Source organism: Hippopotamus amphibius, chromosome 10 (assembly GCF_030028045.1).
Source record: "Hippopotamus amphibius kiboko isolate mHipAmp2 chromosome 10, mHipAmp2.hap2, whole genome shotgun sequence".
NCBI lineage: Eukaryota > Metazoa > Chordata > Mammalia > Artiodactyla > Hippopotamidae > Hippopotamus > Hippopotamus amphibius.
Window position 1 is genome coordinate 36181503 of NC_080195.1, and position 18366 is coordinate 36199868.

The window sequence follows — 18366 nt, forward strand, 5'->3', positions numbered from 1 at the left end:
AGAAAAAGAAAGAAAAGGAATCCAAATTGGAAAAGAAGTAAAACTGTCACTCTTTGCCAATGACATGATATTATACATAGAAAACCCTAAAGGTTCCAGCAGAAAACTGCTAGCACTAATTGATGAATTTAGTAAAGTAGCAGGATACAAAATTAATGCACAGAAATCTCTTGCATTCCTATACACTAACAACGGAAGAGCAGAAAGAGAAATTAAGGAAACTCTCCCATTTACCATTGCAACAAAAGGAATGAAATACCTAGGAATAAACCTGCCCAAGGAGGCAAAAGATCTGTATGCAGAAAACTTTGAGACACTGATGAAAGAAATCAAAGACGACACAAACAGATGGAGGGATATACCATGTTCTTGGATTGGAAGAATCAACATAGTGAAAATGACTGTACTACCCAAAGCAATTTACAGATTCAATGCAATCCCGATCAAATTACCAACGGCATTTTTCACAGAACTAGAGCAAGAAATCTTACGATTTGTATGGAAACACAAAAGACCCCGAATAGCCAAAGCAATCTTGAGAAGGAATAATGGAGTTGGTGGAATTTCAGGCTTCCTGACTTCAAACTATACTACAAGGCCAAAGTGATCAAGGCAGTATGGTACTGGCACAAAAACAGAAAGGAAGATCAATGAACATAAATGGACTAAATGCACCAACCAAAAGACACAGACTGGCTGAATGGATACAATAACAAGACTCATATATATCCTGTCTACAAGAGACCCACTTCAGACCTAGCGACACATTCAGACTGAAAGTGAGGGGATGGAAAAACATATTCCATGCAAATGGAAATCAAAAGAAAGCTGGAGTAGTGATACTCATATCAGATAATATAGACTTTCAAATAACAAATGTTACAAGAGACAAGAGAGGACATTACATAACGATCAAGGAATCAATCCAATAAGAAGAGATAACAATTATAAATATATATGCACCCAATAGAGGAGCACATCAATACATAAGGCAAATGTTAACAACTATGAAAGAGGAAATCGACAGTAAACACAATAATAGTGGGGGACTTTAACACCGCATTTACACCAATGGAGAGATCATCCACACAGAAAATTAATAAGGAAACACAAGCATTAAATGACACAATAAACCAGCTAGACTTAACAGATATCTATAGGACATGACATCCAAAAACAGCAGGTTACAGTTTCTTCTCAAGTGCACATGAAACAGTCTCCAGGATAGATCACATTTTGGGTCACAAATCAACCCTTGGTAAATTGAAAGAAATTGAAAGAGTATCAAGCGTCTTTTCTGACCACAATACTAGGAGATTAGAAATCAATTACAGGAAAGAAACTGTAAAAAACACAAACACATGGAGGCTAAACACTATGCCACTAAATTACCAAGAGATTACTGAAGAAATCAAAGAGGAAATCAAAAAATACCTAGAGACAAATGACAATGAAAACACAATGATCCAAAACCTAGGGGATGCAGCAAAAACAGTTCTAAGATGGAACTTTAGAGCAATACAATCCTACCTCAAGAAGCAAGAAAACTCCCAAATAAACAATCTAACCTTACGCCTAAAGAAACTAGAGAAAGAAGAGCAAACAAAACCCAAAGTGAGTAGACGGAGAGAAATCATAAAGATCAGAGCAGAAATAAATGAAATAGGAACAAAGAAAGCAATAGCAAAAATCAATAAAATGAAAAGCTGCTTCTTTGAGAAGATAAATAAAATTGATAAACCTCTAGCAAGACTCATCAAGAAAAAGAGAGGACTCAAATCAATAAAATCAGCAATGAAACAGAAGTTACAGAGACACTGCAGAAATAAAAAGCACCATAAGAGACTACTACAAGCAACTATATACCAACAGAATGGACAACCTGGGTGAAATGGACAGATTCTTAGAAAGGTATAACCCTCCAAGACTGAATCAGGAAGACATAGCAAATATGAACAGACCACTCACAAGGAATGAAATTGAAACTGTGATTAAAAACCTTCCAAGAAACAAAAGTCCAGGACCAAATGGATTCATAGTTGAATTTTCTCAAACATTTAGAGAAGAGTTAACACCCATCCTTCTCAAACTCTTCCAAAAAATTGCAGAGGAAGGAACACTCCCAAACTCATTCGATGAGGCCACCATCACCCTGATACCAAAACCAGACAAAGATACTACAAAAAGAGAAAACTACAGACCAATATCACTGATGAATTTAGATGCAAAAATCCTCAACAAAATACTAGTCAACAGAACCCAAAACCATACTAAAAAGGATCATCCACCATGATCAAGTGGGGTTTATCCCTGCAATGCAAGGATTCTTCAATATACACAAATCAATGTGATACACCATATTCACAAATTAAAGGATAAAAACCACATGATCATCTCAATAGATGCAGAAAACGCTTTTGACAAAATTCAACACCCATTGATGTTAAAAACTCTCCAGAAGGTGGGCATAGAGGGAACCTACCTCAACATAATAAGGGCCATATATGACAAACCCACAGCAAACGTCATTCTCAAAGGTGAAAAACAGAAAACATTCTCCCTAAGATCAGCAACAAGACAAGGATGTCCACTCTCGCCACTACTACTCAACATAGTTTTGGGAGTCTTTGCCACAGCAGTCAGAGAAGAAAAAGAAATAAAAGGAATCCAAATTGGAAAAGAAGAAGTAACACTGTCACTGTTCACAGATGACATGACACTATACATAGAAAATCCTAAAGATGCCGCCAGAAAACTACCTGAGGTAATCAATGAATTTGGTAACGTTGCATGATACAAAATTAACACATAGAAATCTCTTGCATTTCTATACACTAACAATGAAAGATCAGAAAGAAAAATTAAGGAAACAATGCCATTCACCACTGCAACAAAAAGAATAAAATGCCTAGGAGTAAACCTAACTAAGGAGGTTAGAGACCTGGACTCAGAAAACCGTAAGACACTCATGAAAGAAATCAAAGACGACACAACCAAATGGAGAGAGATACCATGTTCCTGGATTGGAAAAATCAACATTGTGAAAATGACTATACTACCCAAAGCAATCTACAGATTCAATGCAATCCCTATCAAGTTACCAATGCATTTTTCACAGAACTAGCACAAAAAATCCTAAAATTTATATGGAGACACAAAAGCCCCCGAATAGCCAAAGCAATCTTGAGGGAAAAAAATGCAGCTGGTGGAATCAAGCTTCCTGACTTCAGACGATACTACAAAGCTACAGGAATCAAGACAATATGGTACTGGCAAAACAACAGAAATATAGATCAATGGAACAGGATAGAATGCCCAGAGATTAACTATGGTCAACTAATTTATGACAAAGGAGCAAGGATATACAGTGGAGAAAAGGCAGCCTCTTCAGTAAGTTGTGATGGGAAAACTGGACAGCTACATGTAAGAGAATGAAATTAGACCACTCCCTAACACCATACACAAAAATAAACTCAAAATGGATTAAAGACTTAAATGTAAGGCCAGACACTATAAAACTCCTAGAGGAAAACATAGGAAGAACACTCTTTGACATGATTCACAGCAAGATCTTTTTTGACTCACCTCCTAGTGTAATGGAAATACAAACAAAAAGAAATATGTGGGACCTAATGAAACTTCAAAGCTTTTGCACAGCAAAGGAAACTATAAGCAAGGCCAAACAACAGTCCTCAGAATGGGAGAAAATACTTGCAAATGAATCAACAGACAAAGGACTAATCTCCAAAATATAGAAACAGTTCATCCAGCTCAATATCCAAAAAGCAAACAACCCAATCCAAAAATGGGCAGAAGACCTAAAGAGGCATTTCTCCAAAGAAGATATACAGATGGCCAAGAGGCACATGAAAAGCTGCTCAACATCACTAATTCTTAGAGAAATGCAAATCAAAACGACAATGAGGTATCACCTCACACTGGTGAGAATGGGCATCATCAGAAAATCTACAAACAATAAATGTTGCCAAGGGTGTGGAGAAAAGGGAATGCTGTTGCACTGTGGTTGGGAATGTAAATTGATACAGCCACTATGGAGAACAGGATGGAGGTTCCTTGAAAAACTAAAAACAGAGTTACCATATGACCCAGCAATCCCTCTCCTGGGCATATACCCAGAGAACACCAACATGCAAAAAGACACATGCATCCCAATGTGCACTGCAGCACTGTTTACAAAGCCAGGACATGGAAGCAACCTAAATGTTCATCAACAGATGAATGGATAAAGAAGATGTGGTACATACATACAATGAAATACTACTCAGCTGTAAAAAGCAATGAACCTGGGTCATTGTAGAGTCACGGATGGACCTAGAGACTGTCATACAGAGTGAAGTGAGTCAGAAAGAGAAAAAATAAATATCGTAAATTAACACATATATGCGGAATATAGAAAAATGGTACAAATCAACTGGTTTGCAAGGCGGAAACAGAGACCCAGATGGAGAGAATAAACATATGAACACCAAGTGGGGAAAGTGGGAGGTTTGGGGTGGGATGAATTGGGAGATTGGGATTGCCATAGATACATTACTAATAAGAAAAAAAAAATCACACTGTATGCTTTAAATATATGTAGTGTATTGTATGTCAATTGTATCTCAACAAAAGTTCTTGAAGAAAAAGAAAAAGAAAGAAAAAAAACCAGACTCCATGCTCCCAATGCAGGGGGCCTGGGTTCGATCCCTGGTTGGGAACTAGATGCTAGCTAGCCACAACTAAAGAGCCCATCTGCCTCATCTAAAACCGAGCACAACCAAAAGAAAAAAATATACACATAGTCAGCTCTCTTATGCGTGGCTCCTCTGTATCTGAGCTTCTGCACCCGGGGATTCACCCAACTGAGGATCATGTAGTGCCATAGTATTTACTCTTGAAAACAATCCATGTGGAAGTGGACCTGTGCAGTTCAAACCCATGTTATTTAAGAGTCAACTGTAAATGAGATAATTACTTCTTGCAATAAAGGCTAAGAAGAAAAGAGAAAAGAGAAGGGCTGACCTCAGGTAGATTGGTCAATGAGAACCTCTCTGAGGAGCTGACACTTGACCTCAAGGTTGAGAAAGAGGCGACCCAGCTCAGAGCTGGGAGAAGCGAGCTCCAGGCTCAGGGATTGGTTGGTGCAGAAGCCATGGAGGAAGAGGGCACTCAGCAGTCTAAACTCTTCCAGAAACAGTATGACTGGAGACTAGTGAATGAGGGGCAAAAATGGCACACATGACATAACATAAGAGCCAGATACACAAGACTTTGAAAGTCATGGGAAGGGATATGGATTTTATTAGAAGTGTAAAAATAAAGGCAATTCACAAAGAGGTATTACGCTGGGGAGTTCCTGCTCAATCTGGTTACTCTGTGAAAAACAGCCTCCATAACATTCCTTCTCAACAGAACCTGCATGTCACTCTCCTCGTTTTTCTTCATGCAGACGACAAAGAAGACACACAAAAACACGTGAAAGAGGAAGGCACGGGCGAAAGCCCAGGGCTCTAGATTTTCCGTCTTGGGATCTTCTTCCATGCCATGCTCCTTCTTGTGAATTAAATGGGGGAAATATCCCATTAAAATGAACAGGGTCTGGGACTTCCCTGGTGCTCCAGTGGTTACCACTCTGTGCTTCCACTGCAGGGGATGCAGCTTCAGTCCCTGGTCAGGGAACTAAGATTCTGCGAGCCATGCAGCACAGCCAAGAAATTTAAAATAAAGAAATAAATCAAATAAAATAAGAAAAAAAAAGAAATAAATCAAATGAATAGGGTCTTTGGTTTCAATATTCTTTTGCCACACACAGTTCTGGCATAAGAGTTTATCAATCAGAATCTTGCCCTAGAAAGACAAACAGGGAGGCAGAAAGAAATGAGGTAAGAAGGCAGGAGGAAGGGAGCCCTATCTATTTAGCATGTCAGTAAGCCCGCTGTAGCCAATACAGTCTTCTCTGTCATGGAATAAGTGAAATGTACAGATTATTTTTGGAAAGGAGCAGTGAGGCGCGTACAAAGAGAAAGTGTTGTGAGAACCCGCCTGGGAGGCAGCCCCACAGTCGCCTCGCCCAGGATGCTGTCTTTGTCAGGAGGACCCAGGGATGCTTTGTGAGAAGGTGTGGTTATCTTCACAACGCCCAAAGTTAAGTGTGATATGCTGGGGTTCCTGCTCAGCCTCAGGCATCACTGTTATCAACAGGCTTATTTCCACCAGTGAAAAATGTACAGTTGACCCTTGAACAAGGGGGTTAGGAACAACAACCACCTCCAGGCAAAAATCCGAATACAGGGACTTCCCTGGTGGTCCAGTGGTTAAGACTCTGTGCTCTCAATGCAGGGGGCACAGGTCCGATCCCTGGTTGGGGAACTAAGATCCCACATGCCACATGGCTCGGCGCCCCCCTGCCCCCAAAAAATTCGAGTATAACTTACAGTTGGCCCCCTTTATACACAGTTCTTCCATATCTGAGGTTCTGAGTGGGTGGGTCCGACCCACCACAGATGGTTTAGTCATGTAGTAATCACTAATGAAGAAAATCTAAAACCATGCAGTTCAAACCCATGTTGTTCAAAAGTCAACTCTACAAACAGCTCAGACCAGACAAGCTGAGCTTATTTATTTATTTGTCTCACAGGTACGAGCCCTTGTGTGGACAAGACCAAAATAACGGGCACGTCTGGAAATACAAGTGAGTCCCTAAGTACCAAAATCGAGATGCTCCAAATCAGGGTCTTTGCTTCTCTGTTGCTGTTTTTAGAGTCTTCTCTCTTTAGAAACTGAGTGGCCTCCAGTTCCCTGTTCCAACAGCCAAAGCTACTGATGCCAGTTGTGAGTTCAGTCTCTCTCCTTCTTCCTCTGAACAGGAAATGTGCGTGCTGTATGTGGATTCATTTCTGATATTTCTCATTGCGAAGCTTTTGGCTCCAGGCTCTGACACCTTGAATCTGCCTTCCTGCAGGATGGAAACGAGGGCCCGGAACAACCTTGTGCACTTTCTCCAGAGCAGGGCTGTGCCAATAGTATCTCCTGGCCATGGCCTCCTTCAGCCTGAGTCCTGGGGAAGATGGGAATGATTGCTCCAAGAGGTGAGGACGGAGGAGCCTGGTGGACTCCGCAGGCCCAGTGAGGCACACGTCAGGATTGAAGAGGCTTCGTTTCCCACATTCTGTTCCCACAAAGCACGATTATAGGGAAGGGCTTCCATATAGCCCGTGGAAAACCCCAGCCAAAAACAGCTTCAGCTGTCCAGATTCAGAGCAGAAACAGACATGAAGGGGCCGTAAGGAAAAGCAAGGATGAGCAGCACTGAGTTTTCACGCAGGCAGGCATCAGTGCTAACTTTAGCCTCACCCCCAGCACAGGCATGTAGGGCCTGAGGACTTGCCAGCGGCTGGCGGGATGCTCCCAGGTCTCACCGCCTAGCTCTCCTCACTGCATTCAAGGATCTGTCTGTGAGCTCCAGTTGCCCTTCCTTTGCAGAATTTCATCAAAAATATTCGAGATGAGGGGCCCTTCACCTGGATTGTCCTGAACTGGCATCAGGGGTCTGAGACCCCTTCAAAACAATCAGAATGGCAAATTTGGGCACATGCGTTTTCCTGGAGAGAAAATGCATCATTAGCAATAGATTCTTGAAAGGATGTATAATCCCGAAGCTGAAAATTAACGCGCGCGCAAGAGAGACGATATGGAGTACCTTACCAAGAGGGAGGACCGATGAAGTGCAAGCAGGTACCCCCATCTCACCCCCTCCCATCCCAGGGCCTCCTCTGCACACTTCTCCAAAAAAGGCTGGTTTCTTGACCCACTTTCACTCCGTTTCTACTCTGGTTCAATTAGGATTTTCTCAATTTCTAATCTCTCTCAGACCCTGACAAGATGACATCTTTTCTGATGAGATTTCCACACTTTTTTAGAGCCAACGCTAACTGTAGGCACCTCCCCAAGGCCTGAGCTGCTGACGATTCCTCCCATCAGTCCTCTCATACCAAAGCCGTCCCAGTGAACCCTTCACAGCACTGCTTGGCTCTTCACTGTCTTCCTCTAGATCTGATTCCTCGATCTTTGGTTTCTCCTACAATTCACTGTGTTTTGACACCTTCGAACAAGGTTTTCCTGCACACCCATCAGTAGCTCTTTTAAAAACAATGTCTGGGTGGACCAAGTGTTGATTTCAAAATCTGTTTACATTTAACGTTATGTTAGAGGTGTGATATGCTCTGGTACGCATATGAGCAATATTTCTAATAAAACTTTTGCTAGCATTTGCTGCGCTCTCTCTAGGTGCCAGGCACTATTTGCAATGCTTGGCGTGACTGACATTTAATCCTGACAACTCTACAAAGGTGGTACAAGTGCTGTTCCCAGCTCAAAATGAGAAAGTCAAGATGCACAGCAAAGTTCAAAAACTTGCTCTGTTTACACAGCTAGTAAACAACAGACTCAGAATTTCAACCCAAGCAGTTATGGCCCCAGAGCCCAATTTCTTTTTCTTTTTCTTTTTAATTTACCACGCCTTTTATTTTCTTTAATTTTTCCTAACTAGACATCAGTAGGTGTATCAAAGTTTTAATAGAAATGATAATCCTTAGGAAAAAACTTTACATGACCACAATCAGATAGACAATTTAAGTTCATATAATGAATTATATAAAGCAATTAAAATCATAATTTGACCCAAAAAGTGAGAAAAAAGAAGACATTCGCTGATTTGCAGTTCATCTCAAAATGATTCCCCGAAAAGGAAAGTATATGCACATTTAACCAGCATACTTTGTATATTCAAAGCTCTGGGAAGGATGACCTCCCCAAGGACAATAGCTCTGTGTTAAGCCACCACTAGTATACCCTAGGCTTCCTGCACAATTTCATGAGACCTTTAGTTAGAGCTCATCTCTGCTAGGGAACCACTTTTTAAAAACTTTCTCTGGGGTGGTGTCTGAATAAAGACTTTGCTATAATTAAAAAGGACTTACAGGGGAAAGAGGATGTAGGAATGCTAATGAGGTTTTTGAAGAAATGCTCTCAGACCCCCATTTCTTAGCCATATTCCTTAACGTCTCTGTTCCGTAGTTTCCTCATCTGTAAAATGGGTTGCACAGTATCAGAACTACAGTGTAAGGGGCTGGTGGAATTAAATGATATGCCTCAAGAGAACGCTGGGAATGAGCAATATGAAGCATTAGATCAATATTAGCCATAACAGAATGGATGGAATGTAATATACTTGGTTTCCCAGCTCCTTAGAAGCCAGTGTGTCACATGCCACAGTTCCGGTGAACGAGGCAAAATTCTCCAGGGCGGACATCCCTTCCCGACTAAAGGGCACAGTATTAAAAGAATGCCTTTTGCGCTACCGTCTTCCTCACCGTCTGATGTGCGGCTGTGTGGTGTGAATGTTTCATAGTGACTTAGCAACCCCAGATGAAAGCCATACTCTAAGCTGATGAAGGAGAGACAGGAGCCTGGTGCCTCAAAAACTTAGTAAAACAGTTTCCCCAAGCTTGACTGCCTACTCCAGACTTCTTGTTAGAAGAGACATGGAAACTCCTGTATCTATAAGTTGGGTTTTCTGTGGTTTGCCATAGAATGTATCCCTCCCCGGTACCCCACCACTCAAAGCCAGGTCCTTCAGGAAGCCCATGGAAGCTCCATGAACTCATGGTTTCCAGTCTCACCTAGGCCTCCTTGCAGCTACTCCTCTACCTCTTTAGGATTTTGGGGGGTTTATTTTTGGCCATGCTGTGTGCCTTGTGGGATCCAAGCTCCCCGACCAGGGATCGAACCCAGGCCCCAGCAGTGAAAGCGCAGAGTCCTAACCCCTGGACAGCCAGGGAAGTCCCCTCCTTACTTTCTTTGATGAGCTTCTTATCCTCCTTTCCTCGATGGGAACACTCTCGAGTCCCTGATAGGCCTCACTCTTTTTTTTTTTTCATTGAAGTGTAGTCAATTTACAGTATTGTGTTCATTTCAGATGTAGAGCAGCATGATTCAGCATTTTTGCAGATTATATCCCATTACAGGTTATTGCAACATATGGGGTATAACTCCCTGTGCTATACGGTATATCCTTGTGGCTTATCTAGTTCACATGTAGTAGTTTCTGTTAACCCCACTCCCCTAATTTGTCCCTCCCCCACTCCCTCTCCCTTTTGGTAACCGCAAGTGTGTTTTCTATATCTGTCAATTTGTTTGAGAGCCCTCACTCTCTTAAGCAGCTGACTCTACCTCCTGATGAACAGAGTTAAAAAAAAATTGTATTGGAACAGTTAATTTCTCACCATGTGCTCCACCGGTGCCCGCAGTTATCCAGTTCTTGACATGGTGTAGGTGTGTTCCCCTCCTTTAGTGCTCGGAAAATCCTTCCCTTGATACATTCTCTCAGCTTCTGTTCACTCCTAAACCCATTGCAATCAGCCTTTGGTTTCAGCCAGAAATTCACTGAAACCGCACTTGCTAAGGTCACAAATTTGGCCTCACATTGCCAAAGAGAAATTTTGGGACCTTAATTCAAGTTGACCTCAAAACAGCATTTAACATGGCCAACTATCACCTCCCTTTTTGGTATTACTTCTTCCTACAGCGTCCATACTGCTTTCACTAAATTCTGAGTTTACCTACTCTACCCATTATCTTTTCACTTGAATCCCTTACACTTTGTCCCTGGCTAAATCCCCCTGGCTTCCTGATATATTCTATATACTCTCTTTGGATGAACTCAGCTAATTTGTAACCGAAGACCCACCAACATACGGGGATTTTGCCACTAGCAACAATGGACTGTCACCTTGCAGATCAGCCCTTCAACCCCAAACAAAATATCATTCAACATCCGTTTGAAGGTATCAGAAAGGGACCAAGGCACTGAATACGCATGGGGCCACATTTCTGGAAAGAAGAAAAACCCAAGGAGGGGAACCCTTATCTTTGACATGCCTCTCCTCTCCATGCACTCCTTACTCAGATGAACAACAAAGAAATCCACCCAGCTGCTCAAGCTGGATAATCTGCATCATTCTAGCTTCCTTTTCTCTCTTACACTCTTCATTCTAAGAATTATCAAACTCTGCTGACTCTCTCTCCTAAATCTCTCTCCTATCTCTTCCTTCCTCTACCTCTCTCACCACACTACCCCAGACGAAGGCCTCATTATTTCAAACACCCTGGAGTATTTAAAAATAGCATCCTATTTGGACTCCTTGCTTCCAGGCTCACCTCCACATGCCGCCAGAATTATTTCATTAACATACAAATCTAACCATGTCACTCCACTGCTTAAACTGCTTTAGTGACTCCACTTCACCTGAAATGGGAAGCACAACATGAAGGCCTTTACTTTGGCCTTCTGAATGCCACTCTGTCTTACCTCCCATCCTATCCAATGTGCAATCCTAGTAGTTCCTCAAGGAAGTCCAGGCTTCCCTCTAGAGTCATGCCATAAACTTTGTGTTTCCTCTGCCTGGAAAATCCTCCCCACCCTCCACCGCTCCTGTAAAGTTCTCCCCATTTGGGGAGAATAAGTAAAATCCCTATTTCATAAACTCCACCCAAGTAAATTCAAAGGAATGAAAGATTTCAGAGCAGGAACACATAAAAAAAAGCACTGGCAGAAGGCGCACATGTGTACTTTTTTCCCTTTAAGGCAAGGGTCAGCAAACTACAACCTGAGAGTCAAATTCAGCCTGCAGGCTAGTTTTTGTAAATCAAGTTGTATTGGAACACAGCTCTGCCCACTGGTTCACAGGTTGTCTGTGGCTGCTTTTGCCCTGCAACAGCACAGTGTTGAGCAGTTGAGGCAGAAACCATGTGGGCTGAAAAGCCCTAAAATATTTACTATCTATCTGGCCCTTTACAGAAAAAGGTGACTGACCCCTGCAACTTTAAAAAAAAATTTAAGCAGATATTATTGAACTTAAAAGATGGAAAATTCTGAATATGTAAAACTTAGAAACTACTGATTCCACAAGTGCAAACAATATTGAAAGTCAAATGACCAAATGGGAAGAACATTGCAAATACGTACAGCAGACAAACAAATAGAATATATTCATCATACAAGTGAGCAAAAGATCATTCAAACAGGAAAATGAGTAAATGACTTCAACAGCTAATTGAAAGATGAAGAAGTATCAACGGACAATAAATGCATGACGATATTTTCTACCTTGTTAGCAATCAAAAAGGGGGAAAAGAAAGAAAGAAAGAAAGAAAGAAAGAAAGAAAGAAAGAAAGAAAGAAAGAAAGGAAGGAAGGAAGGAAGGAAGACAGACTCATAGTTTACCTTAAAAAATAAGCAAATAAAAAAAAAAACAGTCGCACTCTGTACTGGCAAATGTTCAAAAAGCAGGTAGTCTTAGAAGAGGTAATGGGAGTAAAACTTTGACATACTACACTTTGGGGAAGACATTTGTCTGTTAGAACACGGGTCAAACGTTCTTTCCAACTAAAAAGCTTAGCAGTAGGAAAATGTTATTCTAGTATCGGCCAGTCTACAGCACGTTGTTTTAGGGTGACGAATCGGGTTTAAAACCTACTGTTTTCAGGAGAAGCCTGTGACTGTGAGTGTCCCCGCCCCAGCCTGCAGGTGGCGCCATCACCAGCACAGACACCACAGCTGTCTTCCTTGGCATTGCTCCCCAGGCGCAGGTCGCAGCCCACTGCCTGCAAACAGAAGCATGGCAGTCAGGGGTAGGGAGAGATACAGGGATGTCCTTCTGTATGTCAGAAACCATATTCATGGTGTGATCCTTCCTAAAAGCATGAAGAGGCTCTCTTTAGGAGAATCTAGTCTTTAAAATATACAACAATATATAAAGCTTGACAGTACCATGTTACTTACATGATTTTCATCCAAAGCCTAAATAATTCAAAAAGGAAGACTTGAGGCTGCCCCTTGAGGCTCCCACTCTTAGTTTTGTATTTATATTTTTATTCAGGTATTTGATGTACATAAAATTAATGACCATTACAGATATATTTCCTCTCTCCTCTTTCCCAACCCCTTCCCTCTCTTTCTATCCCTACCCTAGTCCTAGGCTCTCATTTCTTCCCCTAAATGACCACTATTTTGAAATTGATGTATACCCTTCTGGTCCATAGTTTTATTTTAATTTCTTTTTTTCTGTTTTTAATCTCAGGCTATACCTGTATCTTAACATCAGTGATGTATCCACATTTCTCTGTATTCTGTTATCTGCATTTGTATCTTTGTATCTCTGTCTGTTTATTATTATCTATACCCAGACCTACATATCTCTACCTTTGTGTCATTATATATGCGTACATATGTAATATGTATATATATAATCTTCAAAAAAACTTTTATAAACAATTTTTAAAACATAAGAAACAAATCAATGAGAGTGAATTCATAGGATATGCTTATACTGATATCCTTCAGTCTCTTTTGAATTATTACTTTTGTGAGTTGTGTTTGGCTATTTGCTGGACTGTGACCTTCCTTATATGAGAGAAAGTGCTATGTCTTGTATTTCTTTTCATTTTACAAGTATGTCTTTTACATGATATGCGCCCAATAATATTAACTGATGAGCTGGTGTATCCCTACCTCCCCATACACATTCAACTTTATTTGTATGTATACGCCTGGTGTGGAAGTGCAGAGACCTTGGAGGCAAACAGCTCACTTACACAACCTGCCCTGTCCTACCACCCCTTCCAAGCTGCAAGACGTGGAACAACGCCAACTCTAGGAGACTCATCTTCCGCAAGAGTACGATAGAGGCAATCGTGCATACATCACACAGGGTCTATTAAGAGTGAAATGAGAAAACACATGCGAAACTCTTAGTACAATGATTAGAACACTCAAAGGGCTCAACGAAAGAGCCCCTTTAATCATCTCTCTCTCTTTCTCATTTTGTTTTGACTCCCAGCCTGACCCGCTGTGCTGCTTTCGTTTGGGAAATTACCGGATCAGATTTCGTATCCAAGGTGTTGAAGGGAATATAAAACTGGAGGAAGCTGAAACCACATCTAGAGACCAATCTTTCCAAAATGGTGGTGCTGAAGGGAAGGAAAAAGATCAAATGAAAGTTTCAGGGAGAGGTAGGAAAAGTTCCAAGGAAGCTGAAGGAAAAGCCTATGATCAGAGATATTTTCAAATTCACAAAGTGCTGTGATGAAGAAAGGGCTCTGTGTATTTTCAAATGGCGAAAGCTACAGGTTTAGGCATCGTTTAGCTCAATGTGAGAAAGTTTTTAAAGTCAGAGTTATCCAACAAGAAAAGTTCAACCATGGGCTAGGTAGGAGAACTTGTGGCAGGAACTGGAGAGGGGAATAAATTATCTGATGAGCAGCTGAATCCTCTGCGATCCTTTCATGCTGATTATATGCTTTTTATAAAGTTAATAGTGAACTATTCATAAGAGTTGATATTTATTGAATGCTTACCACGTACCTGACATTATGCCAAGCATGTTATACACATTATTTCATTTAATCTTCACAGCAAACCTTTTGATAGCTTTTATCTCTAGTTTACAAATGAGGTATCTGAGTGTTACTGAGGGTATACGACTTTCCAACATTACACAACTAGTATATTGCTTTAAAACCCAGGGCAAAAAAACTAAACTGAACTTGTTACCTTCCCCCCAAATTTTATGCCTTTTTCTGTTTTCTGTCTCCATGAAATGAGGTCAGAATTGTCTGCTTCCCCAAACTTAAAGCTTCAACCTCATCCTCAAACATGATCTCTCCCATTTCTCCCTAAGACAATCAATGGATTTTATCAAATCTGAGGTGGCTTTGGTACATCCGGGTCCTTTAAAATATGGCTCTCAGCATGAAGGAGAAAGAGGGGATAGAAATACAGATTTTGCAGTTATCAAGAATGTACTTTGGAAAATAGTATAACTCGGGATGAGACTGACACTTTTATATGTTATCGTAGGACTGTAAAGGGACTCAACAGTGTTCTCAAAGAAACTAAATAGCACGAAAAGTGTTCCTCTTAGAATCAGTAGCGGGGAAATATCCTAAGCTGAATAAGTAATATGTATTCAACAATTGTCTTTTAGTTCATTGATTCAGAGGCTGCATCTTGTCTTTCTCCTCCTTGCTGACTCCTTTTGAGCTAAATCATGTATACTGGGACAATGTGGATAATGAAAATGTGCTTGTATGACTCAACTGTGCAAACCCTTTACGCCTACTTTTCCAGTTGCTCTTTATATTAAACAAAATGTAGATTTATAAAGATCTAACGAAGGTGTAACGACAGGCTTTTTCATTACGAGTATCAAAGTAAGCACTGAACGAAAAAATTAGCTTTTGATTCCTTCTTTTTGTAACTAGACATTTGATGATCAATTCAAGGATTAGTATTAAGAGACCTGGAAACCATCTGCAGAAAAATTGTAAGGAGTGCTTTCTCAAGAATGTCAGTATAATAGCCTGGAGTGTTTATACCAGAGGGCAGAAGACCTTCCCTCATATTCCACCTAATAACTACCTCAAAGCCACATTTTTACTATAACACCAGGACCAAAGCTCAGGATGGAGACCACAAGGCTAGGATTCATTAATAACATGTATATTAAGAGAATTTAAAATAAATAGAATGAGTAATAAAGATGAAATTATAAATGCTTTCAAAAATACATTTTATATAAGATAGAAATATTTCAGGGCTTCCTAGGTGGTGCAGTGGTTAAGAATCCGCCTGCCAATGCAGAGGTCACGGGTTCGATCCCAGCTCCAGGAAGATCCCACATGCCGTGGAGCAACTAAGCCCGTGTGCCAAAAAAAAAAAGATAAGATAGAAATATTTCAATAGAGCTAAAGAAATGTAACATGTACACTTTTAATGTTTTTATTAATCCAGCACATTTTTATCATTATATGAATATACCAGCATTTTTTGCTGGAAACTCTGAAATTACAGAAAAGCATAAAAAGTGAAATTAGTCACTCATCATCCCAATATTAAAAGGAAAGCTCTACAAATATTTAGGTATCTAAACTACAGCTATATATATTACTCTATGTAGTATAATAATTGTGTGTGTGTATATACATTATTTTTTTACATTTTATGACAAAAACCAATGAACTATGACCATTTTCCTCTATTACTAAATAATCCATTTATCTTCATAGAAGTCCATTTTATGGCTTCATCACAATTTATTTCTTAATCTTGAGAAAGTATAATTTAAAATTATTCGATGACAGGCAGTGATACAGTAGTGTATGGAGCAGTTATCAAAGAAATCATCTGCAGAACCAAACAAAGATACTGAAAGCAAAATAAGCATAAAATGGCCACAGAATGTTTGCATGTAACAGTGATTAGCTAAAGATGGTGGGAGGAGGGGGCCTATCAGGAGGGAGGGGAGAGTTAGATAAAGAAGGATTTTGAAAGCCATGCTTAAAGAGTTCACAGTTTACCCTGAGGGCATGTTTGTGTACGGAGGCATACTTTAATAAAATCAATGTTTTTGAAAGTTTAATCAAGTGGCCATATGTTATGGGAGTGGAGTGAGGAGAGACTAAAGACAAGCAGACCTGTAAAGTGGTTACTGTATTAATTCCAGCAAGAGATGAAAGGGATGGCACAGGGAATGGAAAGAAAGAGGCATCTAGATGAAGAGAAACCTTTTGAGTAACAATGTCATATAACTGAGTCTCTCTGATTGGAGAGGAGAAACAAACATTACATTGGTTTTGAACAGGAAAGCTGAAGCTATGGCAAACCCCCAACTCAAAATTGTGGTCGCTATTTGGAGCATAATAAAAGAGTCTGTTGCAGTTCTGAATAAGTAACTGTACGAAAGTTACCTGCAATGTTGGAGACTTGAGCAAAAATAAGCTAAGGATAAAAGGAGTAAATAGCAAAAGTTTGAGAAGTACATGGAGGGAATGTCCAGAGTAAAGAAGGCAAGAGGAGGAAAATAACCAGGAAGAGAGGAAAAAGAAAGCAAAAGCAGCTAGAACTGGGCAAATTACAGAAAGGAATAAAACAGTAAGAACTGGAAAGACTACTGGATTTGACAAAGAGTTCCTGGGGTGATTTCAAGAAGGCAGTTTCACGCAACATATGGGAAAAATAAAACAAAAATAAAATAAAACCCAGGGCATCTGACAGCAGAGTCTGAACACTGTGCTATACCTTCCTCACCTTTAGTCTCAGCAGATGGACAACCGTGAACCCAGTTACACAGGCCATTATGTTAATATTTACAAGTACATGTGGAATAACTTGAGAGTGACTGATTTTGGAAACACATTTGCATGGTTGAGATTCAATCAATGAGTAACTTGTGTTCATGTAACTTTCTACAAGGGGAGTAATTCTACCATTAAATTATAGAAGCACTGTTCCTGGGCCAAGCTCTGTCCTCACACATTTGTGTCCCTAAGCACTTTGCATGTCATGAGAATGAGAAGCACCCTTTATCTGGTCATCCAGGAAGGGTGTGGGTTTACAAGCTAGGATGGGCTTGTTTTGAAGCGGGTTTAGAGCCTTGCAAGATCTTGGGCAATCCAATACCTCCCTGAGCACTGACATTTATTTCATAATTTTTTTAAAATTTACTTATGTATTTATGTATTTACTTATTGGCTGCGTTGGGTCTTTGTTGCTGCACATGGGCTTTGTCTAGTTGCGGTGAGCAGGGGCTACTATTTGTTGCGGTGTGTCAGCTCTACGCACGTGGGCTTCACTAGCTGCGGCACGTGGGCTCCACTAGCTGCAGCACATGGGCTCAACAGTTGCGGCTCATGGGCTCTAAAGCACAGGCTCAACAGTTGTGGCACATGGGCTTAGTTGCTCCGCGGCATGTGGGATCATCCTGCAGCAGGGATGGAACCCGTGTCCCCTGCAACGGCGGCTGGATTCTTAGCCACTGCGCCACCTAGAAAGTTCCTACTTCAGAATTTTTTTTTAATTTATTATTTTTTGGGAGGTACACCAAGTTCAATCATCTGTTTTTATACACATATTCCCATATTCCCTCCATCCCTTGACTCCCCCCCCTCACCCTCCCCGTCCCAGTCCTCTAAGGCATCTTCCATCCTCGAGTTGGACTCCCTTTGTTATACAACAACTTCCCATTGACTATCTATTTTACAGTTGGTAGTATGTCTGTGCTACTCTCTCGCTTCGTCTCAGCTTCCCCTTCACCCGCCCCCCCCCCCAAACCTCGAGTTCTCCAGTCCATTCTCTGCATCTGCGTCCTTGTTCTTGTCTTGTCACTGAGTTCATCAGTACCATTTTTAGATTCCGTATATGTGAGTTAGCATACAATATTTGTCTTTCTCTTTCTGACTTACTTCACTCTGTATGACAGACTCTAGGTCTATCCACCTCATTACATATAGCTCCATCTCATCCCTTTT

The 18366-nt window shown here is 40.7% G+C and overlaps 1 protein-coding gene across 1 annotated transcript in view; it reads right to left on the minus strand.

Moving 5' to 3' along the window:
- Positions 1-18366, minus strand: part of LOC130829954 (cyclin-Y-like protein 1) — a 75112-nt gene that overhangs the window by 49321 nt on the left and 7425 nt on the right. The window contains exon 3 of the mRNA XM_057696646.1: positions 12537-12659. Within this exon, the coding sequence (XP_057552629.1) occupies positions 12537-12659 (123 nt within the window). The remainder of the gene's footprint in view (positions 1-12536; positions 12660-18366) is intronic.